At 40.9% G+C, this 22,976-nt stretch overlaps 1 protein-coding gene across 3 annotated transcripts in view; it reads left to right on the top strand.

The window, feature by feature from the left end:
* Positions 1-22,976, top strand: part of Fam168a (family with sequence similarity 168, member A) — a 156,572-nt gene that overhangs the window by 118,282 nt on the left and 15,314 nt on the right. For all 3 annotated transcript variants that reach the window (XM_013014106.1, XM_013014107.1, XM_013014105.1), the window contains one exon: positions 13,606-13,686. In XM_013014106.1, the coding sequence (XP_012869560.1) occupies positions 13,606-13,686 (81 nt within the window). The remainder of the gene's footprint in view (positions 1-13,605; positions 13,687-22,976) is intronic.

Here is a 22,976-nt window from a genome sequence, read left to right as displayed (position 1 = left end):
TTTTTCTTTCTGCTTATGTGGTGCTGAGGAATCGAACCCAGGGCCTCGAGCATGCAAGGCAAGCGCTCTACCACTGAGCCACCTTCCCAGCCCGAGCCCGAGACTCTTATCTCCAATAAACCACTCAGAAAACTGGCTCTGTGGCTCAAATGGTAGAACACTAGCCTTGGGCTGAAGATCTGAGGGACAGTGCCCAGGCCCAGAGTTCAAGCCCTACAACTGACCAAAAAAAAAAAAATTGGAACTGAAGGCATGACTTAAGTGGTAGAATGCCAGCTGTGAGCAGGAAAAAAACCAATGAGATCATGAGACCCTGAGTTCAAGATCCTAGTTCCTGTACACACACATACACACACACATATACCCCCCCCACACACACACATACACCCCCCCACACACACACCATAGACAGTTAGCCATACATATCTTTTCAACAGAAAACTTCTAATGGAAAAGGATATGTGTAGGGAGAACATTTATTGAAATATACCACTCTTTGCCATGTGTGAGATATTTTGCTCAAAATATTTAGAATTTCAAGTAGTTTAATTTTCTAGCATACAATAGAGGAAAACCCAGTGGTTTGGAGGACCAGGGAAACTTTGTTACAATCTCATATTTGAGGCATAAATGGAATATTTGACTTTTTTTGGAGGTTCTACCAGGGGAGTACAGCTGCTTACCTATCCTTAACTGAAAAATAGCCCTTCTCTATTGGGGAAAGTCATCTTTTTTAAGTGAACATACGTCTTTGGGAGGGACACATATAGAGTGATAAGGAAGGAAGGGGATACCTGGCCGGCCAGCCATATCAGCTGAATTAACACTGGTGTGGTCAGTGCTGTGACATTTGCCACAGAAAAATTGCCTTCACATCTTTTAGCTCGCTGGCTTTTGAATCCACATGCTTTCAGAGCCCCTCTACTTCCCAGTAGACTGTGATGGCACCTTTAGGAAAGTTACAGGAAACCTCCTTTTTCTGACTCATAAAGGAAATATTTAGGGGTTGGAGGCATGGCTCAGTTGGTAGAACACTAGCTAGGTACCGAGTTTAAGTTCTGGTCTCAGACCTAAAAAAGAAAGAAAAGAAAGTGAATATTTAGATGGATCTCCACAAAGGAAGTTCAGGATTACCCTAATCACCTAACCAACCCAGATGCAGAAAAAGACCTGGGATTTGAATCTACATCAGTCTGCAAATGAAACTTTTGCTGTTGTATGCTATATAGTTTGTCTTACTTTGATACCTGGACTCAGTGTCTACAAAAGTATATGCCTGAGTCCAAGTATAATATTCCATCTAAAGTATCTCTTGTCTCTAACTTGAATTGCAGCAGCCTTTCGGCACGGTCTGCAAGCTAGACCTTGTACAAACTTCATCTTTCTTTCCTGTTCCCCTACAACACTAAGGCCTCTATGACAACCTTTATCCCAGGCTGTTTAATACCAGGGTTTTCACATGTTTGCTTGTCCCTCCCATTAGAAAGTGAGTTCATGGACAATACAGATTGTACCTTTTCCTTTTGCATTCATCACAGCTTCTAGCACAAATGTGTCCAAGCATTTATTTAGGTGAACTCACCAAATTGTGTACTTGATTCACTTTTGGTGGTACTGGGGTTTGAACTCAAGGTCTTGCATTTGCTAGGCAAGGTCTCTACCACTTGAGCCACACCTCTAGGCCTTTGACTCCCTTTTTAAAGGCAATCAGTCATATGTTAACATGTAATGTATGCACAATTCTAAAAAGCATGGATTTCTGGCCTTCTAATCAACAAAAAGTTCTATCACCAGGGAAAAGTTAACTAACTAAGAAAGACCCTAAAACAGGCTTTCTGAGTGTAAAAGTGAATACTGACAGTCAGAGCATTTAGATTTATACCCTATTTTCCTTTAGTTTTTAGTGGGGGAAAAAAGCCTTGCTTCCATTAATAAAAGAAAAATTTCTCTAGACTTTAAACCTGTCCCTTCTCTTTTCTCTTACTTTCAGCACTGTCTTCCTTTGTCTTAAGCCTTCCTTGAGCTAAATCCAAAGACAAATAGTATTGGACTCTATAAAAATAACAACCAAGATTTAACTGTATGCTATACATAAGAGATATACTTTAGGAAATAAAATTTCTTGAAAGCAAAATGATGGAAAAAGATCATTTAAGCAACCAACTCTGGCTGAGTCAGAATAGCAGATACTTAAGACTTTAAAACAAAAAAAATTGAGAAAAGTGTCAATTGAAGACATAAAAATTATGAACATACTTGTACCTAATGATAGGGCCCCCAAATCCATGAAACAAAATCCTCAGAAAAAAAAAGTGTAAAAGAGCCACTTTAATTGGCCAGAATTTTATTGAGAAATTTTGCATTGATGTTCATCAAAGAGATGGGTCTATAGTTCTAAGTAAGCCAGAACCAAAAAAAAACATAGGTTGTGTGGTTTCCCTCATTTGTTATCATTAGAATGTGCCTATAAATCTACAAGTAAACATACTGCATGGTAAAAGACAAAAAAATATACTTGGACATGATAAACTATACAGGTCTCTAGACATTCACACAGTGAGACCAAAGGAGGATATTCTTAGGAGAGGATCACAAAGGCTCAATAGCTATGTGCACATGATCATATAAAATGGTATTCATTAAAATGAACTCCAAGAAATGGAAACAAGGGTTTTTCCCCTCCTTTGTTGCTGTTTTTGTTTTCTGTACCTTTTGTCTTGTTTGTAAGTTTATATGTTTTGGAGGGTAAGGGGAGCACAGAAATGGCGGGACAAAGGGTGAACAAATGCAGTAATACTAGACATTGTGTTGAAAATGAACTATACACTTTGTGGGGGCGGACTGGAAGAAAGGGAAGAGGTGACTGTTCAAAAAGATATGTACTCAATTGTTAAAACAGTGATACAGGAGGACCCATTGCAACAATGAGATGTACAAGTTGTTATGTCGAAAAACGAACTTTACAACTTTGGTGGGGGGGACAGGGATGGGGGGAGGATGGGAAGGGATGGGAAGGGAAAACAAAGCAGGAGGCTACAATGCTTGAGAAGAAATATGCTCATTATCTTACCCATGTAATTGTAACCCCTCTGTACAGTATTTTCACAATAATATATATATATATATAAAAGATATGTACTCATTACCTGACTTATGTAACTGTAACCCCTCTGTACATCACTTTAATAGAATAAGATAAAAAAATTTAAATATTAAAAAAGAGCCAATTCAATAATGATAGTTAGAGACTTCAATGCCTTCACTTTGGCTGAGTGTCCATGGCTCATACCTATAATCCTAACTACTCAGGAGCTAAGACTTGAGGATCATAGTTTGAAGCCAGCTTAGGCAGATAAATGCAAGAGATTCTTACCTCCAATTACCCAGCAAAGTGCTAGAAGTGGAAGTGTGGCGCAAGTGGTAGAGCACCAGCTTTCCGTGGAGAAAACTAAGCAAGAGAGTAAATCCCAGTCCCATCATACACACATACCCAACAAAATATCTTAACTTTGAATAATCAATAGGCTAATAAATAGATTTGAACAACAATGTACATCTGATGCCTATAGGATACCCCAGTATCCTATCTCCTATATCCTTAGGATATACCACCTAAGGATATAACTCAATTGTAAGAGTGCTTGCCTAGCCAGGTAAGAGCTGAGGATCATGGTGGTAAGCCAGCCTTTGATTTCTTGTTGAATAATGTATTTCTTTTTATTCAACCATGTGTTGTATGTTGCAAATGTCTTTTTCTCTCTTTTTGCTTTGTTTATGGAATCGTTTGTCATGTAAAGCTTTCTATGTTGGTGAATTAAATCCATCACCCTTTGTGATTCTTCCTTTTGATTTTACCTAAGAAATACTTTGAGGGGCTGGGAAGACGGCTCAGTGGTAGAGCGCTTGCCTTGCATGCCTGAGGCCCTGGGTTCGATTCCTCAGCACCACATAAGCAAAAAGAAAAAAGCTGGAAGTGGCGCTGTGGCTCAAGTGGTAGAGTGCTAGCCTTGAGCTGAAGAGCTGAGGGACAGTGCCCAGACCCAGAGTTCAGGCCCCACAACCGGACCCCCCCCCAAAAAAAATACTTTGAATCCTAAGGTCATATTGATACTTTTTCATATTTCTTTTTTTTTTTTTTGATAGTTTGACATTTTCAGAGTTTTGTTTTTGTTTTTGCTTTTTGAGACAGGGTCTTGCCTTATAACCCAGGCTGGCTTGGAACTTACTTACTATGTAGCCCACGCTAGCCTCAAACTCCCTACTTTCTACCTCAGCCTTCAGAGTACTGGTATGACCCACATTCACCACCACACCCAATTTGAGGAAGTGGGGGAGGGGCTACCACTTGAGCCATGCTCCTAGCCCTTTCTGCATTAGTTTTCAAAGTAGGTCTCATATTTATTTCTAGAGCAACCTGGACCGTGATCCTCCTATTTATACTTCTCATGTGAATAGGATGATAGACACATGTTACCATACCTAGCTTTTATTGGTTGAAACTTTTTGCTCAAGCCGGAAATTCAGTTCTCTCAAACTGTGCCTCAATTAAATGCATGAACCACTGTGCCAGGCTACCACACCCATTTTAAAGTTGTATATTTTTTATTTCTCTAGACTGATATTGTGAATGGGGGAGATAATTTTATTTTTTATGTGGAAAATAAATGTCCCATTATATCTTACTGAATCTGAGTAAGAGTTCTTTAAAAAGAAAATATAGTGAGAGGATGAATTGTCCTGGAGGGAAAGAGATTCATGGACCAAATAGTCAGTTTGAAAATTTTACCTTGCTCTTTTATCCATATTTAAATATAAATGCACGGCAGTCAGAGGCCATACACCAACAACATGGAATGTATTGGGTCCTCCCAAGTGCCAAGCAGAAAAGATGCAAACACACTCTGGACTGGAGATTGAAGCAGAATAGGCCATCTGCTTTCCATTAAAATGTCTCCCATTATAGTAGATAAGAAACTGCAGAGATATTTTTAGACTTATTGAAGAATTTTTCCCTCTGAAGAATGGTACACATTTGGCCTTATGTTCTTATCTATAGCAATTATATTAATGAGCATCTCAGCAAAGTGTGTGTGTGTGTGTGTGTGTGTGTGTGTTGTTACTCTACAATATGGCAAGTTAAACCAGCTCAGGGTTTGGCCTTCCCTGCTAGCGTTCAACAAAGGTGAATGATCTGGAGAGAGCCAGCCCTTACCCTGGATAGGCAGGCGTTCCCTGAAGATATAGCACAGTCATAGCACAGCTGAGTTCTGGTATCTCACCCTTTCTTGTTAAGAGGCTTTTCCTCCAGAATAGTTGTCTCACTCACAGTTCATATCCTACAATTCCATCACTGCAAGTGTGAGGCTTCCTGGGTGGTCCTTGAATCCAGTTCTGGCTGCCTTAAGTGTCAGGACTGCCTTAAGTTTCAGCACTTTAGCCCCTTGCCTGCTAGGGTTGACTTATATTCTCGCTAGTCTAGCACTCTAAATAGTCAAGCCTTCCAGCTAGTAAGAGAAACTTCAAGTCCAGCTAACAGATTCCAGGGTTCATCATTTATTTTGCTTTCTTTTTTCCTGTTACACAAGAGGGGCTACTGTAAATCCTGCAGTTAGAATGTCTTCTCCTACCCTTAGTCTGGGGCTTGAACTCAGGGCCTGGGCACTGTTCTTGAGCTTCTTGAGCCCAGTACCACTTCTGGCTTTTCCTTTTATGTGGTACTGAGGAATCGAACGCAGGGCTTTATGCATGCTAGACAAGTACTCTACCACTAAGTCACATTCCCAGCTGTACAGTTATAATGTCTCCCCTTGTTAGGAGAGATGGGTGATAATGTTATCAGACACTTTGTATTCATATAGTGTTTTGTAGAATGGGAACTTGTTTGTACAACTAGTTAAAGATAATAAAAAAATTTAAAAAGAGTTGAAATAATATTTCAGTGTAAAAGAAAAAAAAAGAATGTCTCCCCTTGCTTTGCAGTTTCTCAGCTCACAGCACTGAAAGTAGGATTTTACTATCAGGGTCAAGTTTTTTTTTCCCCCCCTTGGTTGTGGGGCTTGAACTCTGGGCCTTGGCGCTATCCCTGCGCTCTTCAGCTCAAGGTGAATGCTCTACTGCTTGAGCCACAGCGCCACTTCTGGTTTTCTAGTAGTTTATTGGAGATATGAGTCTCATGGACTTTCCTGCCTGGGCTGGCTTTGAACCTGGATCCTCAGATCTCAGCCTCCTGAGTAGCTAGGATTATAGGTGTGTGCCACTGGCGCCCGGCTTAGGATCAAGTTTTGTAGACTGTTTCCTGAATACCTTTGTAGTTTTCCCCATTTCTTTGTCCCATTGTTTTAGCTTTTCTTTTGCACTGCTGCAATAACATCTATCAGATCTCCCCTCTGATCTTGCCTGCTCTGAATCATTTTCCACATGGCCACAAGTAGTTTTCTAAAACACAAACTTAAAACTCTCCAGTTAAAAACCCTCCACAGAGGCTTCCTAGTATTTGATAGCAAATTCCATCCCTTTACAAGGGATTCATATCTGTTGGCACCCTGTCCCTAAATCTGACTACCTTTTTGTTGTAATTTACTGCCACTGCACAACGTGTATTCCAAGCCTACTGAACTGTTTACCACTCTCTAATGTCACATACATTCTCATGCCTTCATGTGTGGAAAAAGTCTATATTTCTCTGTCCTCATTTCATATAACTAATAAACTCCTCCCACTCATACTCCAAGGCCTTTGAGTAGACATTCTCAATTCTTCCCAAACTGCTTCTTCATTTCCTTCTTAGTATTCTGATAACATCCCAACATTCTGATTATATATGTCTAGGAGAGTTTAGATGAGCTATATTATTTTTCCATTAGACTTAAACTTCTGTATAAAGAAGTACTAGTAGCTGGGTGCCAGTGGCTCATGCCTGTAATCCTAGCTACTCAGGGGACTGAGATCTGAGGATTGTGGTTCAAAGCCAGCCCGGGCAGGAAAATCTGTGAGACTCTTATCTCCAATAAACTGCTCAGAAAACCAGAAGTAGCGCTGTGGCTGAAGTGGTAGAATGCTAGCCTTGAGCTGAAAAGCTGAGGGACAGCACCCAGGCCCAGAGTTCAAGCCCTATGACCGACCAAAAAAAAAAAGGTACACTTGACACAAAATAGGCATTTGCTAGCTGGTAACTATTTTGATGAAAAAATCTAGAATAAATCAAGTTAGATAAAGCAAGAAATCTAGAATAAAACACTCCTACCACCATCAAAACCTTGTATGTGAGTTCAGTTAAAAACTTACTTTGTGGGGCTGGGTAGAGTGCTTGCCTTGCATGCTCGAGGCCCTGGGTTCAATTCCTCAGCACCACATAAGCAAAGAGAAAAAAGCCAGAAGTGGCGCTGTGGCTCAAGTGGTAGAGCCTTGAGCTGAAGAGCTGAGGGACAGCGCCCAGGTCCAGAGTTCAGGCCCCACGACTGGACCCCCCCCCCAAAAAAAAAACAACTTACTTTGTGTATGTGCTGTACTGAGGCTAAAGCGCTGTTCCTTAGTTTTTTTGCTCAAGGCTGGTACTCTGCTATTTGAGCCATAGCCCTACTCGCTTTTTGGTAATTAATTGGAGAAAAGAGTCAAACAGACTCGCACCAATGCTGGCTTCAAGCCACAATCCTCAGATCACATTCTCCTGAGAGAATATAGACATGAGCTAGTGTTGCCAGACTGAATTAGGGGAAAATATCAACAAGAGTGAGCATCACAGAAAGAAAAATTGAACTATGAAAGGGAATTTGCAAATTAAAGTATGATAAAGGTAAGCACCCAAAAGGGCGGTAAAGGGTTGAATAATTGGGTGTTTTGGGTTTTTACAAGAAAAAAAAATCCAGGGAGAGTAATATATATATGAAGATATATTTCTGTGTTATTTCTCTCCACAAGAGAAACAAAGGTATCTATAGCAGAGGGAACAGATTTGTGTTCTGTGAGATTTGTGTTCAGTGGCTAAGGTGTTTGGGGTAAGATAGAATTTTAGCATGGAGCAAAAGTTTCAACCTCCAAAACTCTCCAGCAGGAACTTTGAATGACTGAAGAGAAAGGGGGCTGAATTAGAAAGGGGGCTGGCAGAAGCTGTGCTCTCAGCCAATTGGCCCTAGAAAGGGCATTCCTGCACTGAGTTGCAAATTGAGCCCATTTAGCTCCAATACCTCCTCTAACTACAATTCAGTGTCTGTGTGATACTTTAAGGAAAATCAACATGACTTAAGATACTGAGTGAAAATAGCTTTTTTTTTTTTGCTTTTTTTTTTTTAAAGCAGAAGCTTCTTTAACTAAATTAATTCCAAAATAATATCCTATTTTTGCCAGTGTTGAAGAGGAAATAAAATAATCTTGGCCAAATAAATAGCAGTTAAATATGGAAGTTTAGACTGATGAGACTCAGGTTTTAGCAGATATAAGGAGGTTGGCTGGAGTGGACTTTGTTTTACTCAGGCCTGAGTTCTGATTACACTCTCTTTACTCACTATATAAGATATAGCTCAATATCCTTCTCTCTAAAGTAAAGCTAATAATAATTCCTGGGGCTGGGAAGGTGGCTCAGTGCTAGAGCGCTTGCCTTGCATGCATGAGGCCCTGGGTTCAATTCCTCAGCACCACATAAGCAAAAAGAAAAAAGCCAGAAGTGGCGCTGTGGCTCAAGTGGTAGAGTGCTAGCCTTGAGCTGAAGAGCTGAGGGACAACACCCAGGCCCAGAGTTCAGGCCCCACGACCCGACCCCTCCCCCCAAAAAAAAATAACCAAGCTGGGATTGCAGCAGTAGTTTTCATTTTAATCATGAACTTCAGATCTAAAATATCTTTATTGCCTAAGTGTCCCCTTGCCCACAAAGGGCTAATCCTCTTAGTCTTCCTAAGCCAGAGAGTTAGTTTTCCATAGCCTTTTGATATTCTACTATTTACAGTTTCTAAAGATCAGGCAGTTTCAAGAATAGTCCCTTGATTTCTGTTGAAATAACTTCTTATTTCCATATTAATAAAAATAGCTTTGTATTTCTTTAGCTTTAATCCTAGTAAGAACAAGAAAAGGAGATTAGATTGTATTGACAGCTATAAAGTAATTTGAAATGTACACATCACAATTCCAGGAAAGCTAATCATTACTACAACCTTTGAACTATAAAGGAGTAATGCTCACACATTTTTTTCTTTGTAGTCTTGACCTTCAAAAAATATAAATACAGTCCTGAGAAACTATTTTGTATGAACAATGGTGAAATTATACATGGTGTGTCATTGCCAAATGAGCTTCAGGAGAAGATCTAGTCAACTCTTGAAGGTGGGGAGAGTCTTTGGAGTATGGTGTGCAAAGGGGCAAAGACCGAGATGGAAAGATGATTGGCATATTTGAGGAATATTGAGGAGGCATTGTAGCTGGAGGTAAATAACAAGAGAGGAGATTAGATAGGTAGCAGGACCCTAGATGAGTCATTAAAAGGATTTAGCTCTCCTAGTTATCATAAGCCACTTTAGGGTATGATTTGACTTACAGTTAAAACAGTACCACTCTGGCTGCTGTAGGAAATAGACTATATGAAATCAAGAGTATAAGCAGAGAGACTGTATTTGAGGTTTTTACAATAATGTTGGTAAAAGCAATTATGACTTGGGCTGGAATACAAAATGTGGACACATTGAGATATGGCAGATTTTGAGTATGTTTTAAAAATTGAATTAGAAGCCCGGACACCAGGTGGCTCACGCCTGAAATCCTACCTACTCAGGAGGATGAGAACTGAGGATCAGGCTTCAAAGCCAGCTCAGGGCACTAAAGGCCGTGAGATTCTTCTCTCCAATAAATCACTCAGAAAACTGGAAGTAGTGCTGTGGCTCAAGTGGGAGAGCACTAGCCTTGAGCTGAAGAGCTCAGGGACAGCGCCTAGACCCAAAGTTCAAGCCCCACGACTGACAAAAAACAAAAATAAAAAAAATAGTTGGGCACCGGTGGCTCATACCTGTAATTCTAGCTACTCAGTAGGCTGATATCTGAGGATCACGGTTCAAAGCCAGCCCGGGCAGGAAACTTCATGAGACTCTTATCTCCAATAAACCACTCGAAAACTGGAAGTAGTGCTATGGCTCAAGCAGTAGAGAGCTCACCTTGAGCTGAAGAGCACAGGGACAGTGCCCAGGCCCAGAGTTCAAGCCCCACGACTGACCAAAATAAATAAATAAAATAAAATAAAATTGAATTAAAAGGATTGCTGATAAGTTAGATGTGGATAGTTGAAAGAGAAGAAACAAAAACTAAGGTTTGTTCACCTTAGAGTTGGAAGAATGAGTTATTGTCTTCTAATATAGAAAAAAATAAAACTATAGAGAACTAGTTTGGGAAAGATTCAGAAGTAAAAAATTATTCTTGTTATGTTTGAAGTGATCATAGCTAACTTTTAAAAGGCTTAACTAATAGTTGGGGCCTAATATTTTACAAGTTTTAGTAAATTTAATTTTAATACTTTTGGCAATTTAGGTAATTTAAATTATTTAACTTTTTTGTAATAGTGAGATTGCTTTCTTGATTTTTACTGAATTCTGACTATTGTTTCTACCAATTTGATGGATTTTTTTTTAGATTTTTCTATTTATAGTTATGCCTGCTATAAATAGGGATAATTTGATTCCTCCCTTTCTATTTAGATACGTTTTTTATTTCTCTTGCGTAAGTGCTCTGATTAAGACTTGTATACAATACTATGCTGAAGCTAGGCACTGGTGGCTCATGCCTGAGGAAGTGTCTCTACTTAGCCACCAGAAAACCGGAAGTGGCGCTGTGGCTCATGTGGCAGAGTGTAGCCTTGAGCTGAAGAGCTCAGGGACAGCCCCTAAACCCAGAGTTCAAGCCCCACCACCGATCAAAACCAAGCAAGCAAACAAATACACACACACTATGCTAAATAAGTACAGAGAAAGTTGACATGCTTGCTGTGTTCCAGATCATAGCAGAAACTCTTTTAGTTCTTGTTCTGAATGATGTATGGCTGGAGATATGGCTCCAAGTAGGGAGTGCCAACAGAAGACAAGACAAAAAGCCACGTGATAGCATGAGGCCCTGAGTTTAAGCCCCCCCCCCATACACATACACCTTACTCTAAGCCAGGTGCAGTGGTGTACACCTACAATCCTAACATTTGGACTACCAAATCAAAATCCCAGTGAACATGTTAAAATTGCAGAAAATAGCAAGCCCAGCACTTTGTTTTTTGTTTTTTAACTGTTTTTTTTTTTTTTTGTCTTGTCTTTTTTGGTACTGGGGATCGAACCCAGGATGTTGCACTTGCTAGGCAAGTGCTTTGCCACTGAGCTACATCCCAGCCCAAGCCCTGTACTTTAAACATTGCTAGTGCAAGTTCAAATCAAATCTTTCTAGAAAATAGTGTTGCAAAATATGTGAAGACTCTTAGCATATTACTTCTTACCACCCCTGACTGCTGTTGCTTTCTGAAAGCTGAGGCACAAAAATCATGAGTTTGATCACCCTGTGATCAACCCTCTATAAACATATATGGTCATTCTGCTTATGTTGAAGAAAGATATATAATCATCCCTAAAGTATCTGAAATGACAGAATGGTAGTGGGATTATCTATAGTTGCAGCCTGCCCCTCCCTCACACCCACCCTCCCACTCTCCCTCCCTCCCTCCCTCCCTCTCTTCCTTCCTCCCTCTCTTCCTTCCTTCCTCCCTCTCTTCCTTCCTTCCTTCCTTCCTTCCATTGTGGGGCTTGAACTCATCCCTGAGATCTTTTTTTTTTTAACTAATTTATTTTTTTTTATTGTGAGAATACCATCCAGAGGAGCTACAATTACATGGGCAAGAGCATCCCTGAGATCTTTTGTTCAAGGCTAGCCCTGTACCACTTTGAGCCACAGCTCCACTTCCAGTTTTTGAGTGGTTAATTGGAGATAAGAGGTTCACAGGGACTTTTCTGCTCAGGCTGGCTTTGAGCCTGGATCCTCAGATCTCAGTCCCTTGAGTAGCTAAGATTGCAGGCGTGAGCCACTGAAGCCCAGTTGGCTGCAGTTTTCTTACATGAAGCTGAGTAGAGGTTTCAGCCATAAAACTGGATTACTTAGCTTCACAGATTGGGCACCTAGACTTTGTTCTTGAGAAGTGCCACACCTCTAGATTGTTAATTAAGTGATGAGTTGGCTACCTCAGTTCTAAAATCAGAAAAATGGAGGAGAGTGTAAGGAGAAATGAATTTTCTTTGGAGTTGGAAAGGATTTATGGAACAGCATATTAACAAAGATACATTATTAAAGCTTCAAAATTTACAAATCCCAAAGAAGCTTTTAGGGATTTAGGGATTTAATCTTTGACTTTTAAAACCAGCTTTCCATTGTTAGTGAGAATACCAATGAGCATTTAAAAGCTGTAGGAAGTAGTGAGACAGGCACTTACGCACTGCTAGGACAAGTTCAAATTAATAGTCTTTTCTAGAAAGCAGTATGGCAACCTATTTGAAGTTTTATCACCTCTTCTGCTGTTACCCTGGTCTAAGCCCCATTATCTTCTAATTACCACGCGCTTGCCACAACCTGCCCTTTAAATTCTGTGCTTTAATTCTCTTGTTATTAAGGTGACAGATCTTTTTGTTGAAGATGATTGAAAGGCTGTAGAAACAGATATTGGTGATTCTTGCACCAATATTGCAAATATAATAAATGTTCTTGAATTGTACCCTTAAGTGATTGAAATGTCAGCTTTTTATGCTTGATTTACCACAATAGAAAACTTCCAAAAAACAAAACAAGATGTAGAGCTGGAAATACAGTTCTTGGTAGAGTGCTTGCCATGAGGCCCTAGGTTTGAACCATCAGCACAACAAAAAAATGTATGTATGTGTATGTATCCTTACATTTTACTTACCATATATATGTACATGTATATGCCTATAAAGTCAAGACACCTTGACTTTCTTCTTGAGAAGTGCCATGCCTCTAGACTGCTAATTGACGAGTAGGCTACATACATATATATGTATACATGCATACATATACACATACATATATATATATATATGCTTATATATATACTCAGTGGTATCAGCAGCTTCATATTGGAATGGGAGATTACTAACATCAAGACAATTGACAGATGTTACAAAAGAGACTTGCTCTCTTTTCCATATAGAAAGCTAGCTGGAAAAGTGTTAATGGGCTTACCTCTGGGGACAAGAGAAATGTGGCAAGGATATGAAAGTAAGCTTACATTTTTCATCATATATACTTCTATATATTGTTTTTTTGATTTTTTTTTCTTTTCAAGTACCTGGGATTAAACTCAGGGTTCATAGAAGCTAGGCTTGCTTGTTCAGCTGGCTCTCTACCACTTGAACTATGCTTCCAAGTCTGAGTCCCCCCCCCCGCTTTTTTTTAACAGTGAGGATACAGTCATAATTGCATGTTTTACTTTTTTAAAGGAGATTTTAAAATCCATATGTATTGATGGTGTGATATTAATGACTTTTCTCTTGATTCAAGAGAATCCAAGTCTGTTAACTTGGATTCTGTTTCCTCAGAAATCTGCTTTTTACCTTATGCCTAAGTGAAGCTTTTCTTGTTTCTTTATAGGTTACCCTACAGCCTACCCTGCAGCGGCCCCTGCCTACAATCCCAGCCTGTACCCAACCAATAGCCCCAGTTATGCTCCAGGTAAGCAGAGTTGGAGCAGCAGTTCAGAAGGTGATGTGAAAAGTAGAGCTCTATTTGGAAAAACAAACCCATCTGTTGTCCGTACTGTCTTTAATTGCTCTGGGAACTAGGGCAGATCAACCTCAGGGTGGGAGTGGGAGTAGAATCTCTTTCATTTTCCTGGGGACTTGACACTGGCCCATCCCTCCTATGCTGGAATGGATGAGACATTCAGCCTCCTTTCTGGTCATCTCAAGCAACGTGCAAATCCATTCTTTGCTCAGTTTCCTTGAGGCAGCTATTGGGAAATCCAAATGTGTGTACACATATGCACGCACATACACACACAGCAGAATCCTGGGTGTAGATTTGGGAGAGTGAGAGACTTGCCACCAGAGGGTAAAAAGCTGATGTTCAGGGTAAGACAAGCTACTTGTTTTTCAGAAATAATAAAGGCATGACACTTGCATAGAGGTTAAAATGGGTTTGAAAATACTTGTTCTGTTTTGGGCCAGGAGCATTGCAGCACTGATGGTTCTAACCTCCAAACTCAGCCAGTATTTTAACACTCAAAAGCAAAAGGAAGAAAGGCTCTGTGGTTAGAAAGTCTTCTGTTTGAATCCTAATTAACCATCCCACTAGTTGTAAAGCCTTGAAGTCATCTCACCTCTGAGAGTTACATATAATTACGTACCTCAAGGTTATAGGTGGTTTTATGTAAGCTCCTCTTCATTTACTTGATAAATATTTGTTGACTGTCCTCCATACTGGGATTGAAAAATTAAAATATGTCATCTTTGTCTTAAGTAGCTTACAGTTCACTTTGGGGCCTGGCATATAAACAAATTCACTGTAGTACAGTATTGTCAGTACTATAGAAGAAATACATATTAGGAGAGAGAAAGGAGGCACAGTGTGCCTAGAGTGAAAGTATAGGGGAAGGTTCACACAGGAGCTTGAAACAGAGACTTGAAGGCGAAGTAGACTGTTTTACTTTGTTTTTAAAGCACTCAAAGGAGGAGGAGTCATTTCAGGGAAGCATGGCAGTAGGGGAATGGTTGAAGCATGGAGCCAGATGGGATGGCTGGATAACTAGAAACTATAGGTCACAAGGGCCTACAAATTTGGAAAGACATTAAATGTCACATCATATACATTTTCTTATTACAGCATTTGAAAACTTAAAAAGATCTCAGAGTTCTCCAGTTCAATCTCTTTTCTTGACAATAGGATCCAGACAAGCACTTTTGTCCCACACTACCCAATGAATCACCAACAGCTTATGGACTAGAACCCTTGGCTGATCCCCTGATGCTCTTCTGTGCCAATCCAGAACTCATGCTATTGTTACTGCTCCTTTTGCTCTGGAACATTTAAAGCAGAAAAGAATATAGGTTGTGGCCAAGTGCTGGTAGCTCACGCCTGTAATCCTAGCTACTCAGGAGGCTGAGATCTGAGGATTTTGGTTCAAAGCTAGCCAGGGCAGGAAAGTCCACAAGACTCTTATCTCCAGTTAACCACCAGAAAACCAGAAAGGGTGCTGTGGATCATAGCCTTGAGCTGAAGAGCTGAAGACCTGAGGGATAATGCTCAGGCCCAGAGTTCAAGCCCCACGACCAACAACAACAACAAAAAAGAATATAGGTTGTGCCTGTATTCATATCAAATTACACACACACACACACACACATACACCATGAAGTTAAGACAGCTGCTCCCCCCTCTTTTTCTCTCTCTCCCCCTCCCTCCTCAAATAAGAAGTGTTTTATGCAAATAAATCAGAACTTCTAAAGTTCTTACATAGATATAAGTTATTTACATAGGTATATCATAGCTGTGCCCAAAGTACCTTCGAGAACAACTAAAGGGTGGAGATTTATTTTAGCACATGGCTTCCAAGGCCCCCCTGTGCTTGGGCAGAACATCATGGTGGTATGGTAGGAATGTTACAGAGGAGAGCTGTCCACTTTGTGAACAGACAACAAACAGAGCTGCTATAGGAAGGAACCATAGCAAGATACTGCTCTCAAGGATATACACCCAGTGACTAGTTCCTCCATCCAGACAGGAAGTTCTCACCACTCAACCTATTCAAATGTTTTATCCATCAGTGGATTAAGTTATTCATTATATCAGAGCCCTCACGACCTAATCAGCTCTAAAAATGCCTTTCTGACACAACTTGAGGTATGCTTTACTAATCTCATATGTGTTTCTAAGCCAGTCAAGTTGACAAAATTAACCATCACTATAGGCATTTATTTTGGCCCCGTTATATAATCCCGAGACACTCTGGAAGACAAAGTGTTTCACACTTGAGGAAGCTACCATCACTGCCCCTGAGGAGTTGGTTAGGAGAGAGAAATTATAGACATTTATGGGCTAAAAATCTGACACTTCAGCATTGACTTTGTTTACTTTTTAAAATCATCTTCAAATAGTTATATAAAAGGATTTCAATATAACATGTCTATTTATGTGTACAATACATCTTGTTCAAAATCACCTTTCCATCATTTCCCCCACGTACACACTTTAATCAATGAAGTGACTGATTTAGTCAATCAGTAGATGGATTAAAAGATCTATAATAGGAGGTAGTAACAATAAAATCTACAGAAATTCTTTGATTAAATACTTGATGAAATTTGGTAAGTTCTATCTTGAAAACTAAGGAGGAAGTTTTGATTGTCAAACATAAGTGCTGTGAGATCTCAGCAAAGGGAGGTGAGCTGTGACAGAAGTTCATCTGAGGTCAGGCAGAAGGCAGATCATTGTCTTCATAGTCAGGAGGCTACCAGTGACCTCACTGGCAGCAGTCAGGGAAGTAGTAAGCTGAAAAGCAGAATGCAGTGAGCCAAGGAGGAAAGAAGTATTTTTAGCAAATAGACTACACTGACAAGAAAGAAGGAAGGAAGAAAAGGAAAGGAAGGAGTGAGGAATGTACAGATGACAGAGCTGGAAGGTCTGAGTGTAGTTAAACAAGCACTGGTGGGACGCAGCAGTGGAGGGAGGAGTCAGTGATGGAGAAGAAGCTGTGCCACACAGAGCCAGGCCTCCACAACACAATTCTCTCCCTTGTTTGGGGGAGTTTAGTAGGGTGCGGTGGGGTATCTCACTCTGAAGGCAGCTCTTTCTCCAGCCAAGGAACGGTCACAGGTGGATATGCTTAGAGTAAATTGAGTGGAAAGTAGAGCGTTCTTAGCTACTGCCCTTGATTTGCTAGCACAGAGTTGAGCCCAGATAAAGGGAGGCTCTTAGAGGACAAGAGATCAAGCTGTGAAAGCCTCACAGGAGGCAGTGGGAGTGGAAACTACCATAGGATAACACAGAGCAGGGTGACTTTGGAGGTCGGCTGGTGAAGGCTCCAAGCACTGAGCTACTTTTTCGTAGTATTAAGAACTGGTAAGCCGGGCGCCGGTGGCTCACACCTGTAATCCTAGCTACTCAGGAGGCTGAGATCTGAGGATCGCGGTTCAAAGCCAGCCCGGGCAGGAAAGACCGTGAGACTCCTATCTCCAATAAACCACTAGAAAAAAAACTGGAAGTGGCGCTGTAGCTCAAGTGGTAGAGCGCTCACCTTGAGCTGAAGAGCTGAGGGGCAGCACCCAGGCCCAGAGTTCACGCCCCATGACTGACAAAAAAAAAAAAAAAGAACTGGTGTGCTTTTATGGTTGTTTTTGGATAAATTTGGCAAGAAATTGGAAGGATAAGCTGAAAGCATTTCCTGAAAGATCTGAAACAGAGAAGGGTGTCTCTGGTCACCACTCCCATTCAATGTAGCACTACAGTTTTTAGTCAGAAAAATTAGGTAAGAAAATAGAAGATAAACAGGAACAAAGAAAGCAAATTATCCCTAATCACAGATACATCTACTATCTCTTGAGTGACTCCTATTTGCCAAGACTAACTTAAACTCTTTATGGATATTTTTTTTTTTGGTACCAATTCTGGGACTTGAATTCAGATTACTTTGCTAGTGTTTCACCACTTGAGCCACTGTTCCATTTCTGGCTTTTTGGTGGTTATTGGAGATAAGAGTCCCATGAACTTTCCTGCCCCTGCTGGTTTCACACATGATCTCAGCCTTCTGAGTAGCTAGGATTATAAGCATAAGCTACCGGTGCCCACTCAGTTTGTTTTATATTAATCATATCAAACTTGTGTCGGTACTATTTGTTACTTAATTATCCAAATGAAAAAAATGAGACCTAGAGAAGTTTGATAATTTGCTCCAAGATCCACATCCTGGACTCCTGCCACAAAATCACAGGAACCCTTAACCACTGTATTGTCTTTCAGGTGGGCAGAGAAGTTGGGGTTAGACCAGAGCAGGCAAGAGAGGCAAAGTAGTACAGAAAGGGAGGAGCCTGAGACCAAAAGTCACGGAGAGCTTGGAAAGCTGCTAGCACAGACAGGATATTAAGTTTTAAAAGTTTAAAATAAAAAAGCTCTCTTCTATCCTTATTCCCCCCCCCAATATTACTGTTCTTAAAAGTTAATGTATTTCTTTCCTTTTTGTGGGGGGTCTGGTCGTGGGGCTTGAACTCTGGGCCTGGGCGCTGCCCCTCAGCTCTTCAGCTCAAGGCTAGCGCTCTACCACTTGAGCCACAGTGCCACTTCCGGCTTTTTTCCCCCTGCTTATGTGGTGCTGAGGAATCGAACCCAGTGCCTCATGCATGCAAGGCAAGCGCTCTACCACTGAGCCACCTTCCTAGCCCAAAAAGTCAATGTATTTCTAAGCCATGACTAAAGTAACCCAGACCATGTGCTAAGAAACAGAAAATCCACAATAGAGGGTGGGACTAGCCCCAGACTGGAAGACTGCTTCTGATTTTAATGTGACTGGGAGAGAGCCCATTCTATTTTGACTTACACACTAGCATACACTGAATGTGTTTTGTATTGTGGGATGCTGCTCTGTGCTCTCACAGATTTCCTGACTGCAGGGAGGTTCCAGCCATAGAGAAGAGCTGGCTTGAGGTCAGAGGGAGCGGTGTAGGTTACTCTCAGCTTCCTTGCAGAGCCAGCTGTTTGCGATGCAGAAGTAGATGTCTGCAAGGAATCAAGCTCTTAGGTATAAATTTCTTCCATTTGCTTCTAAGAGACCAAGAAGCTGCTGAGAGATAGCTATTTTTAGCCACTCTGAACGCCCTAGCATGTCCAGGATGTAGGGAAACTTTTCATTTTGAAAAAATGAAAAGCATTGTAGGTTCTTGGAGCTTTCTCCACCACCCCCCCCCCCAAGTGCTTAATGATTTCAGAGATCTTATATAAGAACTATTTGGCCTCTGAGGGGTCAAGAACAAGCTAAGACGCAGTATCAGAATCCAGAAAGGCTTGTCATATTAATGATAATAAACCTGAAAATGAATAGAAAGCAGACAGGAACAAATTTAAAACTTCTTTTTAAAAGGATATGGAGCCAGGCATCAATGGCTCACACCTGTAATCCTAGCTATTGAGGAGGCTGAGATCTGAGGATCACGGTTCAAAGCTAGCCCAGGCAGGAACATCTCTGAGATTCCTGTCTCCAATTAATCAGCAGAAAAACCGGAAGTGACACTGTGGCTCAAGTTGTAGAGCGCTAGCCTTCAGCTGAAGAGCTGATGGACAGCGCCCAGACCCAGAGTTCAAGTCCCAAGACTAACCCCCCCCCAAAAGGATATGGATTAAAAATTAAATACTTTCTCAGAGACTATTCACAAAGCATTGTCATATATTGTCTTACTTGATTTTATGATACCTATTAAAGTAAAGCTACATTCCCATTTTTCATATGCAAACCTGGTGAATAGTAGGGATAGGAAATTATATTTTCTAAATATCTGCCTTGCTTCAGGTACTGTGCAAGGCATGTTATGAAGTTAATTTTTTACCTTATTGTAAGTTAGAGCCTCTTGCCTCTAGTTTGGCTTAGAGAGGTTAAATAATTGTCTAAAGCTATACAGATAAGAAAGTCACGAGCTGAGATTCAACCCATTTGTCAGACCCTTAGCCTGTAGCACTACAGTTTCCTTGAGGATTCAACAACAGAGTATGGCTGCATTGGGTCTAGCGCTCTAGGGTTTTATCAACAGCTCTTGAAAGGCCTGTGATAGCAATAATTATCCCTGAACCTTTACTTCCTCATACATGTGTGAAATTCCAGGTGTTCTTAATATGGACAAGAACAGAGTTTAGGCTTGTTCACATCCAGGTAATTCTGGGTCAATTGCCTGAAAGGCTTCCATAGAGATGCCCTTGTACAATGAAAGAACGTTCCTGGATGGCAAGTCTGTCACCCTCTCTGGGGGAGAGATGCTTTGCAGCTCTGTGTTCAGTTTCTTGTGCAGCATGGGGGAAAACTGATGTCTTGAGACAAAATCTGTTATGTAACTGAAATATGTACAACTTTGCACAAATTCTTAGTGGTAATTTCAACTAACATTTCTGTCCAACAGAGTTTCAGTTCCTGCATTCAGCTTATGGTAGGAGAGCTATTTTTCCTCATCTGTATTATGGCCTATATATGTGTTATCTTGTAACAATGGTAGCTCCCCTTCTTCCCTCCTCCCCAAATCCCATCCCCTAGGCTTGGGCTCCCCCAGGTGGCTCAGTAGCAGTTCCTAAAGCATGCAGGAACATGTCTGATGGTGCAAAATCATGGGTTGGAGACACACATGAACCATTCCCCTCAGGTAGCAATGAAGGATCATGGTACTAAAAGGCGTCTCTTACCCTAACCTGGCTGCAAATTCAAATGAACAAAAATGACAGGACCCATATGTGGTTCCTCTCTTGGCTTTGTGGCAGCTTTTCTGGAGGAATTATATAGATTATGCCTATTAGAACCCAAAACATCAGTTGGCCCCAGGATCAGATTTTTCTATCTTCATCAGCAGTCTGACATGTTTGAAGACCTAGTTGACTTAAGATATAGTTCCCTTAGCCCAAATCTTGAACTCTGGGCTCATTTTCAGGACTTTTTCCTGGATGATGAAAGGTAGGGGCCAAGTTTGTTAATGAGTAAGGGATCAGAACTTGGGGAGGTGTGGACTCCAGGCCCAAGGCACCACAGGAACTTCTGGGCACCTGTGAGGGTCCCAGCAGTGTAATTTGGTGAGGTTCTTTTTGTCTTAGACAGGAAGGGACCATGCTTTTACCACCCTCACCTGGGCTATGAAGGACAGGTCTTTGTTTTTGTTTTGTTTTTACTCTCTCTATATTTTCTCAACTTTTACCTTGATTATTTAAATATTGGAAATTGAATTTTTATATAGCACATCTTCCAGAAGATGAGCTGAGAAATTTCTTCTTGCCACTACTATGGGCTTGTGTGATCTTGGGCAATGTGCTAATGTCTCTAGGCCATAAATAAAGTGTCTTAGTTCACACTGAGGACTCTTTAAGTGGTAACATCCTATTCTCTTAAAATTTTATTATTTCACTATTGCTCGCCATAGACCTCTTTCACTTATCATTTATGAGGAGTCCTTTTTTGTTTGTCTCAGGATACATGAACTCAGACAGAAGTATCCATAAAAGCTAGAGGTCTCAGCCTCTTCATCTTCCCATCTGAAGTGAGGAGAGAAGCTTAAGGAATATAGATGCAACTCTTTATGTTGTAGAGTATTCTAAGTCAGGCCTTAAGTTGGCCCTTGAGCAACACAAAGATACGTAAGACAAAGTTCCCATTCCCAAAGAGCAGGGACTAGGATAATCAACTATATTGGATTGCTGTAGGGCCTGTGGATTAAGAGTAAGGAAAAAAGGCTTCATAGTTGATGCAAGTCTTTATGTCATGATTGATAGCTGAATACAAGTTTACCGGGTGGAATGTAAGGAGAAATAGTCAGGGGAACCAGCAGTGTGAAGCGCCTTGAATCTGGGAATGCTAAGCAGATTGTGTGCAGTAGTAGTTTGGAGAGTGAGAATGAAGGGAGTCTAGAAGGATCATCAGAACTACACTACGGGAACCTTGACTTCTCACCAGGAACTTAAACTGCAGCCTGTGGGCAGTGGAGAACCATGGTAGTGTCTTAAGAAAGAGAGCTTGGTGATTAGCTTTCAATCTTAGCTACCTCTCTGTGACTGTAGCCTGGAGACTGGAGGGGACAGGTTTAAGAGCTAATAAAATAGGACACAGTTGTAGTAGACCAGGTGAGGTGGTAAGAGTTTGAATTGGAGAGGTCTACAACTGTGAGGATGGAAGAGTAGCACAGCTACCTGAACTATAAACTGAAAGACTGGATGACACTTTATTTTTGACCCTCACATCAGTACTATGAAGCAGTCAGGAAATGATTATTATTGCCATTTTATGAGACAACAAAACTGAAGCTTAGAAAGATTAAGCGACTTGCCCAAGATCCCACAGCTAAGAAGTGGCAGAGCCCAGGCTTGGATTCAGATTTCCTGACTTGGTACATTGTTTCGGATAATGGTCCCTTGCTGCCTCTCTTCTATGTAAGTGTGCTTAACAAAATTGTTTGAATGTCAGAAGGTGTGAAGGTCCCGTACCCAGGGAGTGAACAACCCAGTAGCTGGACGTGGGACCCTTCTGTGACTGGGTCCATGGCCCTTCACTGGAAAGGGCTTTCTCTTTTGTGCTGCCTGTCCTCTTTCCTTGAAAATACAGATACGATCTGTACACTAGTTTAGATGTACAATTTAATAATTTCTCATATGACATGCCTATCATTCAGTTCAAGGAAGTGGCTCCTTTCTGGCACCCAGGAACAGCCCTAGCTGTCCAAACACCCACTTCCTTCACCATGCCTCCAAAAACTTGGGTTGGGATTGGCTTCATCAGCAACTAAGCTTTGAATCAACAGAATGAGTTAGAGTTGTATGTGGAAGAGCAAGGTCACATGGCACAGCCAACTAATGATGAGGCCAAGTTGACAGCTAATCTTTGGGTTTGTTTTTCGTTTTCATATTTATCCAATCATTTAAATCCTTAAGTATTCAAATATACAAAGAGTCACAAAAAATACTATGTTTTCTTTGTATCATTAAACCAGAAGAAACTATCCCTTTATTCAGGAAGACACATAGCTCACATGATCACTTAGGAAAGACAATTAAGGCACAGTCACTCTTTTGCTTTCCTGGTTAGTCTAAAACATTTTACTGTGTATTGTGCTGTCTTGTTCACTCCCTGGTTGGCGTGTGGCTGTGTTGCATCCTTAGCTAGAATGTAAGTACTTTGTGTGCAGTGTGACCAACGTGTGTTCCTGTCCACTGTGGCACTCCCGTCAATGCTAAGTACAGTTAGGCCTCAGTACTCTTTAGCTAATTTTTATTTATTTTGTCACACAGTTCTTCAG

Source organism: Dipodomys ordii, unplaced genomic scaffold (genome assembly GCF_000151885.1).
Source record: "Dipodomys ordii isolate 6190 unplaced genomic scaffold, Dord_2.0 Scaffold22, whole genome shotgun sequence".
Taxonomy (NCBI): domain Eukaryota; kingdom Metazoa; phylum Chordata; class Mammalia; order Rodentia; family Heteromyidae; genus Dipodomys; species Dipodomys ordii.
The sequence above is the reverse complement of the archived record's forward strand: the minus strand, read 5'-3'. Positions and strand labels throughout refer to the sequence as shown.